The 15,833-nt window shown below is 35.5% G+C and overlaps 1 protein-coding gene across 3 annotated transcripts in view; it reads right to left on the bottom strand.

Annotated features, from left to right (window-relative positions):
* The window catches only part of ZDHHC21 (zDHHC palmitoyltransferase 21), an 83,007-nt gene that overhangs the window by 58,514 nt on the left and 8,660 nt on the right, over window positions 1–15,833 (bottom strand). For all 3 annotated transcript variants that reach the window (XR_013170417.1, XM_077148170.1, XM_077148171.1), the window contains 2 exons: window positions 11,604–11,802; window positions 9,388–9,486 (listed from right to left, as the gene is read on the bottom strand). Coding sequence is in view for 2 of the 3 variants with exons in the window: in XM_077148170.1 (XP_077004285.1) it covers window positions 9,388–9,486; window positions 11,604–11,757 (253 nt within the window). In the remaining variant the exon portion in view is untranslated. The remainder of the gene's footprint in view (window positions 1–9,387; window positions 9,487–11,603; window positions 11,803–15,833) is intronic.

Below are 15,833 nucleotides of genomic sequence, written 5' to 3'. Positions count from 1 at the left end.
TTTTTCCTTTCACACCTTAAGAAGATGTATCCTCACAAAAGAAGAAAATATTTAATTATAGTTAGAGAAGTCTAAAATTGCACAGTTTAGACTAGAGGTTAACAAACTAGCATCTAGGGGCAAAACCAGTCTATCAACTGTTTTTGTATGCCCATGGGTTAAGAATGGTTTTATATTGATTTAAAATTGATAGAAAAAAATAATAAAGTATGACATAAAAATCAATGAAATTCAAATTTCAGTGTCCAAAAATATTTTTATTTGAACACAGGTATGTCCATTCATTTGCATAGTGTCTATGATTACTTTTGTGCTAAAATGGCAAGTTGTGACAGAGACCACATGGCCCATCAAGCTGAAAAAATTTACTAGCTGGTTGTTTACAAGAAAGAAAAAGTTTGTTTATCTCTGGTCTAGATTATAAACACATTTAAACAAAGAGCTTGAAATATGCCTTTGGCTAAATTTAAGATACTATACACGTATCTAAAATGAGAAATACCTATGAAAACTCATATTCACACGTACACACACACACACACACACACACACACACACACACACACATCTCAAAGTTAAAACAAATGCATTTGACTATTTTATATACGTATCCCAAAGTTTTTAAAATCAAATTCTGGTGATTTCTTTCAATGGCACTCTTTTATATTCAAATTGCCTCATATTTGGGCATATATAATAGGTCACAATACAGTAAAGATATTCTGTTTAAGAAAACAAAAATGTCTGTAAAATATTTCAGAGTAATTTAATAAAAAAATCACAAAAGTTAAAATCATATAAGTATTAGGGCTTAAGTTTCCTTGTCTGAAAAATTCTTTAATCATGCTATACATTATTTTTCACTGTTAAAATTCTATGTATTGAGACTTCTGGAGAAGATGGTGGCTTAGTAAGGTGCGCGCATCTTAGTTCCTCCTCCAGAACAACTACTAAATAACTAGAAACAATACAGAACAGCTCCTGGAGCCATGACAGAGACCGGACACACAGTGTACCCCAGTCTGGACCAGCTGCGAGACTCCGCTGCGGTGAGGTCCCTGAGCGGCGCGTGCTTCCCCGGGCTGCGGCGGCTGGCGGCCGGCCCCCCTCCCTCCCTCCTTCCCGGTCCAGCTGAGTGACTCGGAGAGGCGGTTCCCCAAGCCGCGGTGGCTGGCGGCCGGCGCCGCTACCTCATGGGCGGCTTCCCGGGCTGGCTGGGAGCTTTGCATCAGCGGTTCCCAAAGCCGCGGTGGCCGGCGCCCCTCCCCCACATGCAGCTTCCCGGGCCAGTTGGGAGCCTCGGATCAGTGGTTCCCCAAGATGCGGCGGCCGGTGACCAGCGCCCCTCCCACACACACGGCTTCCCGGGCTGGCTGGGAGCTTTGGATCAGCGGTTCCCCAAGCCGTGGCGGCCGGCAACCAGCGCCCCTCCCACACACGCGGGTTCCCGGGCTGGCTGGGAGCCTCGGATCAGCAGTTCCCCAAGCCGCAGCGGACGGCGCCCCCCCCCCACAGGCAACTTCCCAGAGGGAAAGGAAAGAGTCTCCAACAGTAGTAGAGACTGAGTCCAACCTAACACCAATAGTGGCATTAATGAACAAATTCTGACTACTAAAAATAAGCCCTCAGCTCAGGCGAAACTGATCAAGGCGGAAGTCGCCTATTGGGCTAACTGAAAAGGAGAAAGGGGGTGAAACAGAGCCTTCTGCGGCTGTTTCTAAAGAGGATTGGTTGCCTCTGGGCTCAGCGCTGGGATTACACAGGTTGCAACTGCCCCGAACGCTGAAACAGGCTGCTTTCAGGGCTCTCTACCACCTGAACCTTCCCCGAGGGAGGGGTGAAACACAACTCAGGTGGAATCCCTCTCTCAAGGAATTCAGATCCCAGGACTTCACAATTTGAAGTCATTAAAACCAGCCTACAACTTTTCCTCTGTCTCCATCACACACCCAGCAGCGAGAGTCTTCCAAAGTTAAAGGAACCACAACATCTTTTGCTGGTGGAACCTGCAGACAGACAAGCACCACATACTGGGCACGATAGAAAAACAGAGCCCAGAGACTTCACAGGAAAGTCTTTCAACCTGCTGGGTCCCACACTCAGGGAAATCTGATTAAATGCCCAGACGTCAGCAAAAAATAACAAATCACACCAGGAAAATTGAAGATATGGCCCAGTCAAAGGAACAAACCAACAGCTCAAATGAGATACAGGAGCTGAGACAACTAATTCTGAATATACGAACAGAAATGGAAAACCTCTTCAAAAACCAAATCAATAAATTGAGGGAGGACATGAAGAAGGCAAGGGATGAACAAAAAGGAGAAATGGAAAGTCTGAAAAAACAAATCACAGAACTTATGGGAATGAAAGATACAGTAGAAAAGATGAAAAAAAAAACAATGGAAACCTACAATGGTAGATTTCAAGAGACAGAGGCTAGAATTAGTGAACTGGAGGATGGAACATCTGAAATCCAAAAAGAAACAGAAACTATAGGGAAAAGAATGGAAGATTTGAGCAGGGACTTAGGGAATTGAATGATAATACGAAGCGCACAAATATACGTGTTGTGGGTGTCCCAGAAGGAGAAGAGAAGGGAAAAGGAGGAGAAAAAATAATGGAAGAAATTATCACTGAAAATTTCCCAACTCTTATGAAAGACCTAAAATTACAGATCCAAGAAGTGCAGTGCACCCCAAAGAGAATAGATTCAAACAGGCGTTCTCCAAGACAGACACTAGTTAGAATGTCAGAGGTCAAAGAGAAAGAGAGGATCTTGAAAGCAGCAAGAGAAAAACAATCCATCACATACAAGGGAAACCCAATAAGACCATATGTAGATTTCTCAGCAGAAACCATGGAGGCAAGAAGACAGTGGAATGATATATTTAAATTACTAAAAGAGAAAAACTGCCAACCAAGACTTCTATATCCAGCAAAATTGTCCTTCAAAAATGAGAGAGAAATTAAAACATTCTCAGACAAAAAGTCACTGAGAGAATTTGTGACCAAGAGACCAGCTCTGCAAGAAATACTAAAGGGAGCACTAGAGTCAGATACGAAAAGACAGAAGAGAGAGGTGTGGAGAAGAGTGTAGAAAGAAGGAAAATTAAATATGATATATAATATACAAAAGGCAAAATGGTAGAGGAAAGTATTACCCAAACAGTAATAACACTAAATGTTAATGGACTGAATTCCCCAATCAAAAGACATAGACTGGCAGAATGGATTAAAAAACAGGATCCTTCTATATGCTGTCTACAGGAAACACACCTTAGACCCAAAGATAAACATAGGTTGAAAGTGAAAGGTTGGGAAAAGATATTTCATGCAAATAACAACCAGAAAAGAGAAGGAGTAGCTATACTAATATACAACAAATTAGACTTCAAATGTAAAACAGTTAAAAGAGACAAGGATACTATCTACTAATAAAAGGAACAATTAAACAAGAAGACATAACAATCATAAATATTTATGCACCGAATCAGAATGCCCCAAAATACGTGAGAAATACACTGCAATTACTGAAAAGGGAAATAGAAACATCTACCATAATAGTTGGAGACTTCAATTCACCACTCTCATCAATGGACAGAACATCTAGACAGAGGATCAATAAAGAAACAGAGAATTTGAATATTACAATCAATGAGCTAGACTTAACAGACATTTATAGGCTATTACACCCCACAACAGCAGGATACAACTTTTTCTCAAGTGCTCATGGATCATTCTCAAAGAGAGACCATATGCTGGGTCACAAAGCAAGTCTCAACAAATTTAAAAAGATTGAAATCATACACAACACTTTCTCGGATCATAAAGGAATGAAGTTGGAAATCAATAATAGGCACAGTGCCAGAAAATTCACAAATACGTGGAGGCTCAACAACCCACTCTTAAACAACCAGTGGGTCAAGGGAGAAATTAGTAAATATCTCGAGGCAAATGAAAATGAAAACACAACATACCAAAACCTATGGGACGCAGCAAAGGCAGTGCTAAGAGGGAAATTTATTGCCCTAAATGCGTATATCAGTAAAGAAGAAATGGCAAAAATTCGGGAATTAACTGTCCACTTGGAAGAACTGGAGAAAGAACAGCAAACTAACCCCAAAGCAAGGAAAAGGAAAGAAATAACAAAGATTAGAGTAGAAATAAATGAAATTGAGAACATGAAAACAATAGAGAAAATCAATAAGACCAGAAGTTGGTTCTATGAGAAAATCAACAAGATTGATGGGCCCTTAGCAAGACTGACAAAAAGAAGAAGAGAGAGGACGCAAATAAATAAGATCAGAAATGGAAGAGAAGACATAACCACTGGCCTCACAGAAATAAAGGAGGTAATAACAGGATACTATGAACAACTTTACGCTAATAAATACAATATAGATGAAATGGACAAATTCCTAGAAAGGCATGAATAACCAACTTTGACTCAAGAAGAAATAGACGACCTCAACAAACTAATCACAAGTAAAGAAATTGAATCAGTCATTCAAAAGCTTCCTAAAAAGAAAAGTCCAGGACCAGACGGCTTCACATGTGAATTCTACCAAACATTCCAGAAAGAATTAGTACCAACCCTGCTCAAACTCTTCAAAAAAACTGAAGTGGAGGGAAAGCTACCTAATTCATTCTATGAAGCCAGCATCACCCTCATACCAAAACCAGGCAAAGATATTACAAAAAAAGAAAACTAAGACCAATCTCTCTAACGAATATAGATGCAAAAATCCTCAACAAAATTCTGGCAAATCGAATCCAGCAACACATTAAAAGAATTATACATCATGACCAAGTAGGATTCATCCCAGGTATGCAAGGATGGTTCAACATAAGAAAATCAATTAATGTAACACACCATATCAACAAATCAAAGCAGAAAAATCACATGATCATCTCAATTGATGCAGAGAAGGCATTTGACAAGATTCAACATCCTTTCCTGTTGAAAACACTTCAAAGGATAGGAATACAAGGGAACCTCCTTAAAATGATAGAGGGAATATATGAAAAACCCACAGCTAATATCATCCTCAATGGGGAAAAATTGAAAACTTTCCCCCTAAGATCAGGAACAAGACAAGGATGTCCATTATCACCACTGTTATTCAACATCGTGTTGGAGGTTCTAGCCAGAGCAATTAGACAAGAAAAAGAAATACAAGGCATCAAAATTGGAAAGAAAGAAGTAAAACTATCACTGTTTACAGACGATGTGATACTATACATCGAAAACCCGGAAAAATCCACATAAAACTACTAGAGCTAATAAATGAGTACAGCAAAGTAGCAGGTTACAAGATCAACATTCAAAAATTTGTAGTGTTTCTATACACTAGCTATGAACAAGCTGAGGGAGAAATCAAGAAACGAATTCCATTTACAATTGCAACTAAAAGAATAAAATACTTAGGAATAAATTTAACTAAAGAGACAAAAGACCTATACAAAGAAAACTACAAAAAACTGTTAAAAGAAATCACAGAAGACCTAAATCGATGGAAGGGCATACCGTGTTCATGGATTGAAGACTAAATATAGTTAAGATGTCAATTCTACCTAAATTGATTTACAGATTCAACGCAATACCAATCAAAATCCCAACCACTTATTTTTCAGAAATAGAAAAACCAATAAGCAAATTTATCTGGAAGGGCAGGGTGCCCCGAATTGCTAAAAGTATCTTGAGGAAAAAAAACGAAGCTGGAGGTCTCACGCTGCCAGACTTTAAGGTATATTATGAAGCCACAGTGGTCAAAACAGCATGGTACTGGCATAAAGATAGATATATCGACCAATGGAATCGAATAGAGTGCTCAGATATAGACCCTCTCATCTATGGACATTTGATCTTTGATAAGGCAGTCAAGTCAACTCACCTGGGACAGAACAGTCTGTTCAATAAATGGTGCCTAGAGAACTGGATATCCATATGCAAAAGAATGAAAGAGGACCTGTATCTCACACCCTATACAAAAGTTAACTCAAAATGGATCAAAGATCTAAACATTAGGCCTAAGACCATAAAACAGTTAGAGGAAAATGTAGGGAGATATCTTATGAATCTTACAATTGGAGGCGGTTTTATGGACCTTAAACCTAAAGCAAGAGCACTGAAGAAAGAAAGAAAGAAATGGAAGCTCCTCAAAATTAAACACTTTTGTGCATCAGAGAACTTCATCAAGAAAGTAGAAAGACAGCCTACACAATGGGAGACAATATTTGGAAATGACATGTCAGATAAAGGTCTAGTATCCAGAATTTATAAAGAGATTGTTCAACTCAACAACAAAAAGACAGACAACCCAATTACAAAATGGGAAAAAGACTTGAACAGACACCTCTCAGAAGAGGAAATACAAATGGCCAAAGGGCACATGAAGAGATGCTCAATGTCCCTGGCCATTAGAGAAATGCAAATCAAAACCACAATGAGATATCATCTCACACCCACCAGAATGGCCATTATCAACAAAACAAAAAATGACAAGTGCTGGAGAGGATGCGGAGAAAGAGGCACACTTATCCACTGTTGGTGGGAATCTCAAATGGTGCAACCACTGTGGAAGGCACTTTGGCGGTTCCTCAAAAAACTGAATATAGAATTGCCATACGACCCAGCAATACCATTGCTAGGTATCTACTCAAAGGACTTAAGGGCAAAGACACAAATGGACATTTGCACACCAATGTTTATAGAAGCGTTATTTACAATTGCAAGGAGATGGAAACAGGCAAAATGTCCATCAACAGACGAGTGGCTAAACAAACTGTGGTATATACATACGATGGAATATTATGCAGCTTTAAGACAGGATAAACTTATGAAGCATGAAATAACATGGATGGACCTAGAGAACATTATGCTGAGTGAGTCTAGCCAAAAACTAAAGGACAAATACTACATGGTTCCACTGATGTGAACCGACATTCGAGAATAAACTTGGAATATGTCATTGGTAACAGAGTCCAGCAGGAGTTAGAAACAGGGTAAGATAATGGGTAATTGGAGCTGAAGGGATACAGACTGTGCAACAGGCCTGGATACAAAAATCAAATATGGACAGCACAATACTACCTAATTGTAATGTAATTATGTTAAAACACTGAATGAAGCTGCATCTGAGCTATAGTTTTTTTTTTAATATATATTTTTTTATTTATTTTTATTTTTTTCTATTATCATTTTATTTCTTTTCCTGTTGTCTTGCTATTCTTTTTCTAAATCGATGCAAATGTCCTAAGAAATGATGATCATACATCTATGTGATGATATTAAGAATTACTGACTGTATATGTAGAATGGAATGATTTCTAAATGTTGTGTTAGTTAATTTTTTTTAATTAATAAAAAAAAATTCTATGTATTTTTTACTAAGCTAAAAGAATGCTTACAAATAAATGAGGCAACAAGCACCAAAATGACCATGATGATTTTGATTTTCTTTAGAATCAAAGTAAAGGTAAAAGAAGTGCTAAATTAATTAATCTGCATGTAGATCTATGGTAACAGAACAATTACTATGAGATTATATGAGATGAGATGAGATACCAAAAGGCATTGGGAACATTAAAATTTGATAAATGAACATGTCTTTTTTTTTTTTTTTTCAACTGGGAAAAAGAGAAGTTTTCTGGACTCTGCAGGAAAATAAGGTAATGTCAAGCAGGAGCCAGATACATCAGAAAGTACACATGTCAATAGTCAGTCAGATGCCATGTTGTCGTCTGTCAACATGACCCATAAACCAGAGATGACCCAGTAGTTACCTGTGGGCTCAATGAGACCCACAGATACAATTTGTTTAGTCTTCAAAATGTTTTTAAATTTTTGAGTTAGTTGCCAACATGTTATGTGGCTCATGTAGACGTTTAAGTCTTGACCACTGCAAACTAAAGAATTCATTTGAAATGGGTTTCCAGTTAGAAAAAGTCTGCTTCTTTAATTTTGTGGGCCACTGGGTTTAAGTTAAGAAATAATACATGCATGCAATATTTTAGAAAGCCTTTGGTTAGGCCAGTTGGGAAGAAGGATTCTACACAAATTTTACAAGCTGTAAAGTGCCACCACTACTACCCCCAGAAAAAAAACAACAACACGTACACAACACACACATATATACATACTAACTGCCAAGGGACTATTTCTATAAGTTAATAAAAATTAAATATTCAACATTGTTTTCAGAAACCTCTACTGCTACAGAAACATCAGTGTCATATCATTCCTATTCAATCTCAACTTCTAAGGCCAAGCAAGGTCCTAAATGATAGGTCTCAGAAAACAACAATCAGGACCTAAAAGTAGTCTCTATACGTGCTCTGTCACAGACAGAATTACTACACTGGTTCTCATGCTTTGCTACAAACTGGAACTACTTGGGATCTTAAAAACATACTGGTATTTGGCTTCTACCCCCAGACATTCCGATTTAATTAATATGGGGTATGACCTGGGCATTGGACTTTTTAAAAGCTCCCCAGGTAATTCTAATATCAAGTTTGGGAATATCTGAATAACTGTAATAAGCATTCTGGTTCTATAATGTACAACACAGACAAATAAATTTGTTACTAGAATAAAGTGCAGAGAGTTCTCAAAGCTTATGTAGCAAATAAACAAAAAGTAAGACTCATAAAGGTAACAGGATAAATGAGGCTGTATTATACCTGGTATGCAATAAAATAAGCAATACACTTCAATTCATTTGTGCGGTCTCAATAATTAATATGAAACAAGGTGTTCAAAAATTACATCAATTGGCACTAGAAAAAAGGCCTTTAAAGTTTTCACTGAATTCTTCAAACTCAAAAAAAGTATATAGGCAATAGTACCCAGAACCCTACAAATATTTACTCCAAGTAATTTTATATTTATAATATTTACTCCAAGTAATTTTATATTTATAACATCATGAGGTAAATAGTACCATCAATAAAACTCTTATTAAATTAAAATACAATTTCTCAGATTATTATAAAATCATTTAACAAATATTTACCCAGCATGTACTAAGTGATAGAGACTGTTCTAGGCACTAGGATACATCACTGAATAAATGAAAACAAAACAATCTAAACCCTCACAAGAGCTTACAAAGATACAGAGTGGAAGAAGACAAACAAACTGAAAAGAAGAACCAGGGACTGGACAGGGATGTGAAGAATAGAATGGGATTTACAATTTTCAATAGAAAAGTTTAGCAACGAAACCTGAGCAGATTTGAAAGTCATGTTAGATGAAAACAGTGTTTATATAACTGATATATATATATATATATATATATATATATATATAAAAAGCAATGAAATATTCTAGGATAATAATTCTGGCATCAGTAAAGCTGATAAATCTGAAGCGTATCATACCTCCATGTGGAATCTTAGGGTTCTCAGGGAGTCTTCCTGGGTCCGTTATTGAGGCCCTCACTAAGGCAATCAGACAAAATATGGCAATGCCATAGAATACTTCAAAAGAAATTAATAAATTAGTCATTTACCCTTAAAAACATTTTATCAAAAGCATATTTAAAGTTTAAAATGTATATTTAGTTAATACCAGTAGGATAATTTTCAAAAGATAAGATGAAAAATAAACTAATTCATTTCACTTACCAAATAATATTGCCAACGACTACCTTTAATGTACTAATTAAGTACATTTAAACATGAAGAGAGAGTCCCTACCAATAAGTACTTTTAAAAAAAATTTACAGGGCGGGCCGCGGTGGCTCAGCGGGCAAAGTGCTTGCCTGCTATGCCGGAGGACCTCGGTTCGATTCCCGGCCCCACCCCATGTAACAAAAACGGAGAAACAGAATACAATAAAACAAGAAAATGTTTAAAAATGTTTCCCTTTCCTCCTTCCTTCCTTCCTTCTATCCTTCCTTCCTTCTCTCTGTCTTTCCTTTAAAAAAAAAAAAAAAAAAAAAAAAAAAAAAAAAAAAAAAAAAAAAAATTTACGGCAGGCAACTGTGGCTCAGTGGCAGAGCTCTCATCTGCCATGCCGGAGACCCGGGTTCATATCCCGGTGCCTGCCCATGCAAAAAAAAATTAATTAAATCTTTTCATCAACTTTAACTGGCTATCTTCCTTACTCTAAATTAATGAAGTTCAACTGCTCCTTTTGATAAATTTTCAAATAAACAATCTAGAACTTTTGCATTATGAAATCAATAACCAGAAAAAATAACAGAGAGGGAAAACAAAATCAGAAACCAGAGTTCTACATCTTAAATTAACAAGAACGTAGCCAATTTATTGAAATAGAAAAAGCACTGCACATGTAACAGGAAACTTAGTTTGTATGTTCACCCCAGGACTGACTGTATGGTTGTCATGTTTAAGTTCATGTGTCAACTTGGCCAGGTTATGGTATCCAGTTGTTTGTCTAGGAAGCACTGGACTGATTGTTATTGTGAGGTATTTCATGGATTTAAATACTTAGTCAGTTACTTGCATCTAAAATCAACAAAGCAGATTGTCTTCATCAATGAGAAGTCTCATCCAATCAGCCAAAGGTCTTAAAAGGGGGAACTGATGATTTCAGCAATCAGAAAGAAGAATTTCTCTCTATTTCAGCAAGCCAACTTCTCTGGGGAAATTCATCAGAACCTTCATCAGAGTTCCCAATTTCTTTTATTTTTGGCATGGGAAGGTTCCAGAAATCGAACTTGGGTCTCTGGCATGGCAGGCAAGAATTCTGCCACTGAGCTACCATTGTACCTCCCCCCAATTTCTTTTTAACTTTTTTTATTGTGAAAAATAACATATATACAAAAAAAAAGCAATAAATTTCCAAGTACATTTTAACAAGCAGTTATGCAACAGATTTTAAAGTTTGGTATGGATTACAGTTTCACGATTTTTCATTTTTTCTTCTAGCTGCTCCAAGACACTGGAGACCAAAAGGCAGAGTTCCCAATTTCTTACAGCCTGCTCTACAGAATTCAGATTTACTAATCTCCACGGTCACGTGATATATTTATCCTGCTGATTCTCTTTCTCTAGAGAACCCCAACTACTATAATATTAGTCAGTTTTATCATTTGCATAATAGAAATAATATGTTGTATAAGCCTTGTGAGGCCAAAATAAGGTGATGTACATGAAAACTTTAATTGTCATGTACATAAAGTACAACATTTTGCTCTTATTCTTGCAATCGTAAGTCACCATGAATGGACTATGGCAGAAAAGTTACCCAGAAATTCAAAGTATTAACATAATCAATGATATAATCCATAATTAACTATCATGAAACTCTCCTTTCCCAGTACTGTATACCACCTCCATTCTCAAAATTCCTTCCACATTTACAATTAAAGACAAAACAGAAACATAAATAAAAATACACAGACACACAGAAAAGGCCTTATATATTTATATATATATATATATCACAAAACCATGCAAAATATAGAAAGGTCATTCTTTTTAAAACTTTCATAATTTAGTAAATATCAATATTAATACAATGAATAATATTAAAAAGGAAGTTATCATGGTGGTACTATACTCAAAAACATTCACAATAAAAAAATCTTTAATTATACAAGGAAATAGATAAAGATCTAGACACTTACTTATTATCAATATGCCTGGAATATGTCCTTCTTCATAGTGAGGAAAGAGGACAATTTTGGGGATTAAAACGATATTGTATAACCAGACAAAGACAATCAAACCCATGCAGCACCAACCATGTGGGTCAACAACAAAGTGAATCCGGAGACCCATTTTGCAGTCCTATAACTGCCTGCCAACACACAAGGGAAGATGACCCTAAGGAAAGGAAAAACAGAACAAAATTACTTATATAGGAATTAATGTTTTTTACTATAACAAAACTATATTTCTGGCAACTATGAAATGACAGTTATTGAGTTTTATTATATATTTGATTCTTCTTTTGACAATATAAAAACTTTGGAAAACAAAAGTTTCAAGATATTCAAATTTCACTATAAGTTTCAAATAATATCCTTTCAATCTTTCATTATGAATTCCTATCAAGAATATAAATTGGCCTCATCTACTGAAGTTAAACACAAGTCTGTCCTACAACCCAGCCATTCTATACGTAAACGCAAGAGGAATTGAGTGTACATATCTGTCAAAAGATATGCACAAAAATATTTGGTACCTTTAATCATAAGACATACTGATGATCATATAAAAAAGTGACTATCTTTTGGTGTGAGGAGTGTATATTACTGGAATGGAATATAAACGAATCTTCAAAGGGCTAGAAATCTTTAATATCTTGATATGGGTAGTACTTTATGGGTATATACATACATGAAAAAAAATCACTGAGCTGTTTACTTAAGATTTGTGCACTTTAGCACATCTTATACACAATAAACATTTTTAACTAATTTTTAAAAACTGTAATAAAGAATAAAAATAATTTATAAATTGCCAAAAATGTTAAAATCACGAAATGAACCCTGACTAATCTTATTAGTATCAATTCAGGAAGACTACAGTTTAAATGGGGTTTTCAGTTGAATTTTTTTTTAAATTTCATTTGATTTTTAATAAATTGCCAACATACCTCTCAAAGAGAAACTTAGAGTTAAGATATTTCTATGGTTGTGATACCAAAAAAGTAACTTAAAATATATAATACTTGAGTGGGTATAAACACTAAAGCTTAAACTATACACTATTATATAAGATCTAGGTGGTGACTTTCACATAAAATACAAAGCAATACAATAACAAACAAGAACAATCGTTCTCAAACCTGCAAGCAAAGCAGAATTAACTGTGGAGCTTTTTAAAAATACATATCCCCAGGACCCAAATCCTTAATGGGGTAAAGCTCAAAACAATGCAATTTTAAAAACTGCTCTCCAGGTGTTTCTGATTCAGTTGACTGGTGTCTAGGAACCACTGATGCATGGTTCCACAACTAGAAACCACAACTAAGACATTGATGTTATGGTAATGAGTTGAATTCAAGTCAATTCAACAAATATTTATTGATCCTTCACTATGTACCAGCCACTTGCAAGACATTACAGATACAATCATCTTTGCTTTAAGGAGCCAAAAGTCTAATGTGAGAAAGAGTCATAAAAAGAGTTTACTATGGCATGGCAAGTTCTAAAAATGTGCACACGATGTTACTGTAGGCACAGAAGACAGGGGCTAGCTAAATCTGGGTTCAAACAAAACTTCCTGTAGGAGGTGAAACTTGAGTTCAGACATAAAAGCTATTCAAGCAACAAAAGTGACACAGTTAAGAATGTGAGCAGGTCTTACAAGCTGCCTCTAATAAAGCAATTCAGCATAAAAGGGGTGGTAAAAAATAAGGGGGTATTTCATGAAGGACCAGAAGGTGCAATGTTAGAATGCTAAGGTTTCATGAGTAGGCATTGGAAAGCTAATGAAGAAGAGTTAACTTGATGAGATTTACACTCCGATAAATTACTGAAGCTATAGCGTGGAATATAAGATTAAAGACAGAGATCACTTAGGAGACTACGAGAAGACAAAAGCCAAAATTAGTTTTAAAGAAGAGCCCAATTGAAGAAATAAATCGTATCAACCAGCAAGTTCTTACTAATTGGATATTAGGTGTTCCAGAGGAAAGAGTCAAGAATGACTCTTAGGTTTTTGGCTTTTAACCTAGACTACCTCATTTTAAGAGTTATTTATAATCAGTTGAAGAGCTCCTCAAAACTAGACAGTTACCAGAACAATGTGAAAAAGATTAAGGAATATTTAATTTTAAAGGAATATCACCATCCTTTCTTTCATAGAATCTGCAAATAATGGGGCAGTAGAAAAAAATGACAAGAATTCAAATGTAACCCCATCAAATTGTTAAAATCAGATATGGCCTAAATTAGTCTTTGCATATGAATTTAAAAATAGGAACAGTGCCTAGGCCTTTAAAAAAAGTAAAAGGTAAACTTCATTATCTAATTTAATTAGAAAATCTAAAGACCTATCAGTATCATTAAAATTAGGTAAGTCACAGAAAACACGCTGTTTAATTTGCTAGGTACCACTATTTTAAAAATCTAGAGGAGCTCAAATACAAATGGTTAGCTACATAGTTAAAAAGAAAAACACTCAAGAGACTCATTTTTTATAGTCTTGCCAACTATAAAGTGTTAAAAGAACTGACAGAAGGCTCTCTCAACATGTTCAATATAATTAACTTCATGTATCTCCTTTTTATAAAGCGTTCAGTTACATTCAGACTAAAAAACAAAATACAAATTCCAATAACTCTATAGGACAGAGTGTTTTCATTACTTATTACCAAATGTATTAACATTAGAAACAGAAAAGCACACAAATCAGCAAAAAAGGTAGCGAAAATAGCAAATATTCATTCATTTTAGAAATTCCATTTGTATTCTTCTCTACCAGAGAATAACAAATTTTCCTTATCACTAAGAGACCCTATACAACAGAAAATACTAGATAGTGAACAGTATACTTAAAATGTCTAAGTTTTTCCTTGATGTAAACATCAACAGGCAATCTCTGAAGAGCAGGTATTCCTAAGGAAAAATAAGCATAGGATAGAAAGATAAAACAATGAACAAACAGAATCTTGAATGTTAAAAAAATGATATACCTGTTTAGTAAATATTAGTGCCACATATTCCTTACAATTGGGTCTCAGAGAAGAAAACAGTGGTCTTCCAAGAGTTCCAAAATAGATTACGACCACAAACACGAACTGGTAGAGTTGCAGGATTGTACCACTCAATGAATATATCTACCAGGCGTGGCTTATGGTTGAACAGAAACTATTACACATCCTAAGCAACAACTGAACTGAATACACTGCTACTACTTAGTCTTAAGCAAGGATGGCATTTGTAAAATACTTTCCTTAGCTAGAGATTCCAACATACTAATTTGTATAATAATTGCTGAGCTCATAACTCAAACTTTGATGTAACTAGTGGACATACTGGTACTTCAACATTTTTTAAGATTGCTATCTGATAACTATACTTGAGTATGGTGTCCAACTTCATACTGATGTAAATTACTACAGCACAAACTTCCCTTTAAAGAAATCATAATTCAACTCTACTAAACTAGATTGAACAGATATTTACGAAGTTCAAACTATTCTAGTGGGATACCACCTTTCCTTTTCAGACAATACTTAACCACATATTTTCCACCAGAAGAACTCTCACGTTACTGTCAAAAGAAAATGCTAGAAAACTACAACACCTGAATGCAGATTTTAGAATGCCAGAAAAATTAGCCAAAATAATTAACAAGAAATCTAGCCAAACCAACATCTCCGAACTTAAGAGTTCTATAGGATTCTCCAATTTCAGCCAAATTGGTTTTATTACTGTTCCATGAATATGAAAAATATATTTCATCCCCCATTTTTGCTAAAATACCCCTATCTTTCTGCTTACTCCATTTAAATTCAACTTATACTTCAAGGACGATTTGAACTTCACTCTCCATATACAATTTTTCCTGGCACCTCTGTTCACAGCAATTTCTCTTTCTTCAAGAGTAAAATATCAACTAGTTTTATAATCTCGGAATGAAGAAGGCCTCCACAGACAAGAGTGAAATCCATAAGCCATATTTGATCACATAAAGAAAGATTAAAAAAGTAAAAAGACATAATGCACCCCTGGAGAAAATATAACGTGTAACCGATGAGAGAGGCATACAAAGAAAATATTACGAGGAAGCCACAAGAGGGAAAAAAAAAAATCAAATGGTTAATCACTGCTGATAAGGAAAATATAAAATAATAAGGCACATTTTTCACCCATTAGTATTGAAAACATTTTAAAAAGACCAAT

Source organism: Tamandua tetradactyla, chromosome 2 (genome assembly GCF_023851605.1).
Source record: "Tamandua tetradactyla isolate mTamTet1 chromosome 2, mTamTet1.pri, whole genome shotgun sequence".
NCBI lineage: Eukaryota > Metazoa > Chordata > Mammalia > Pilosa > Myrmecophagidae > Tamandua > Tamandua tetradactyla.
The sequence above is the reverse complement of the archived record's forward strand: the minus strand, read 5'-3'. Positions and strand labels throughout refer to the sequence as shown.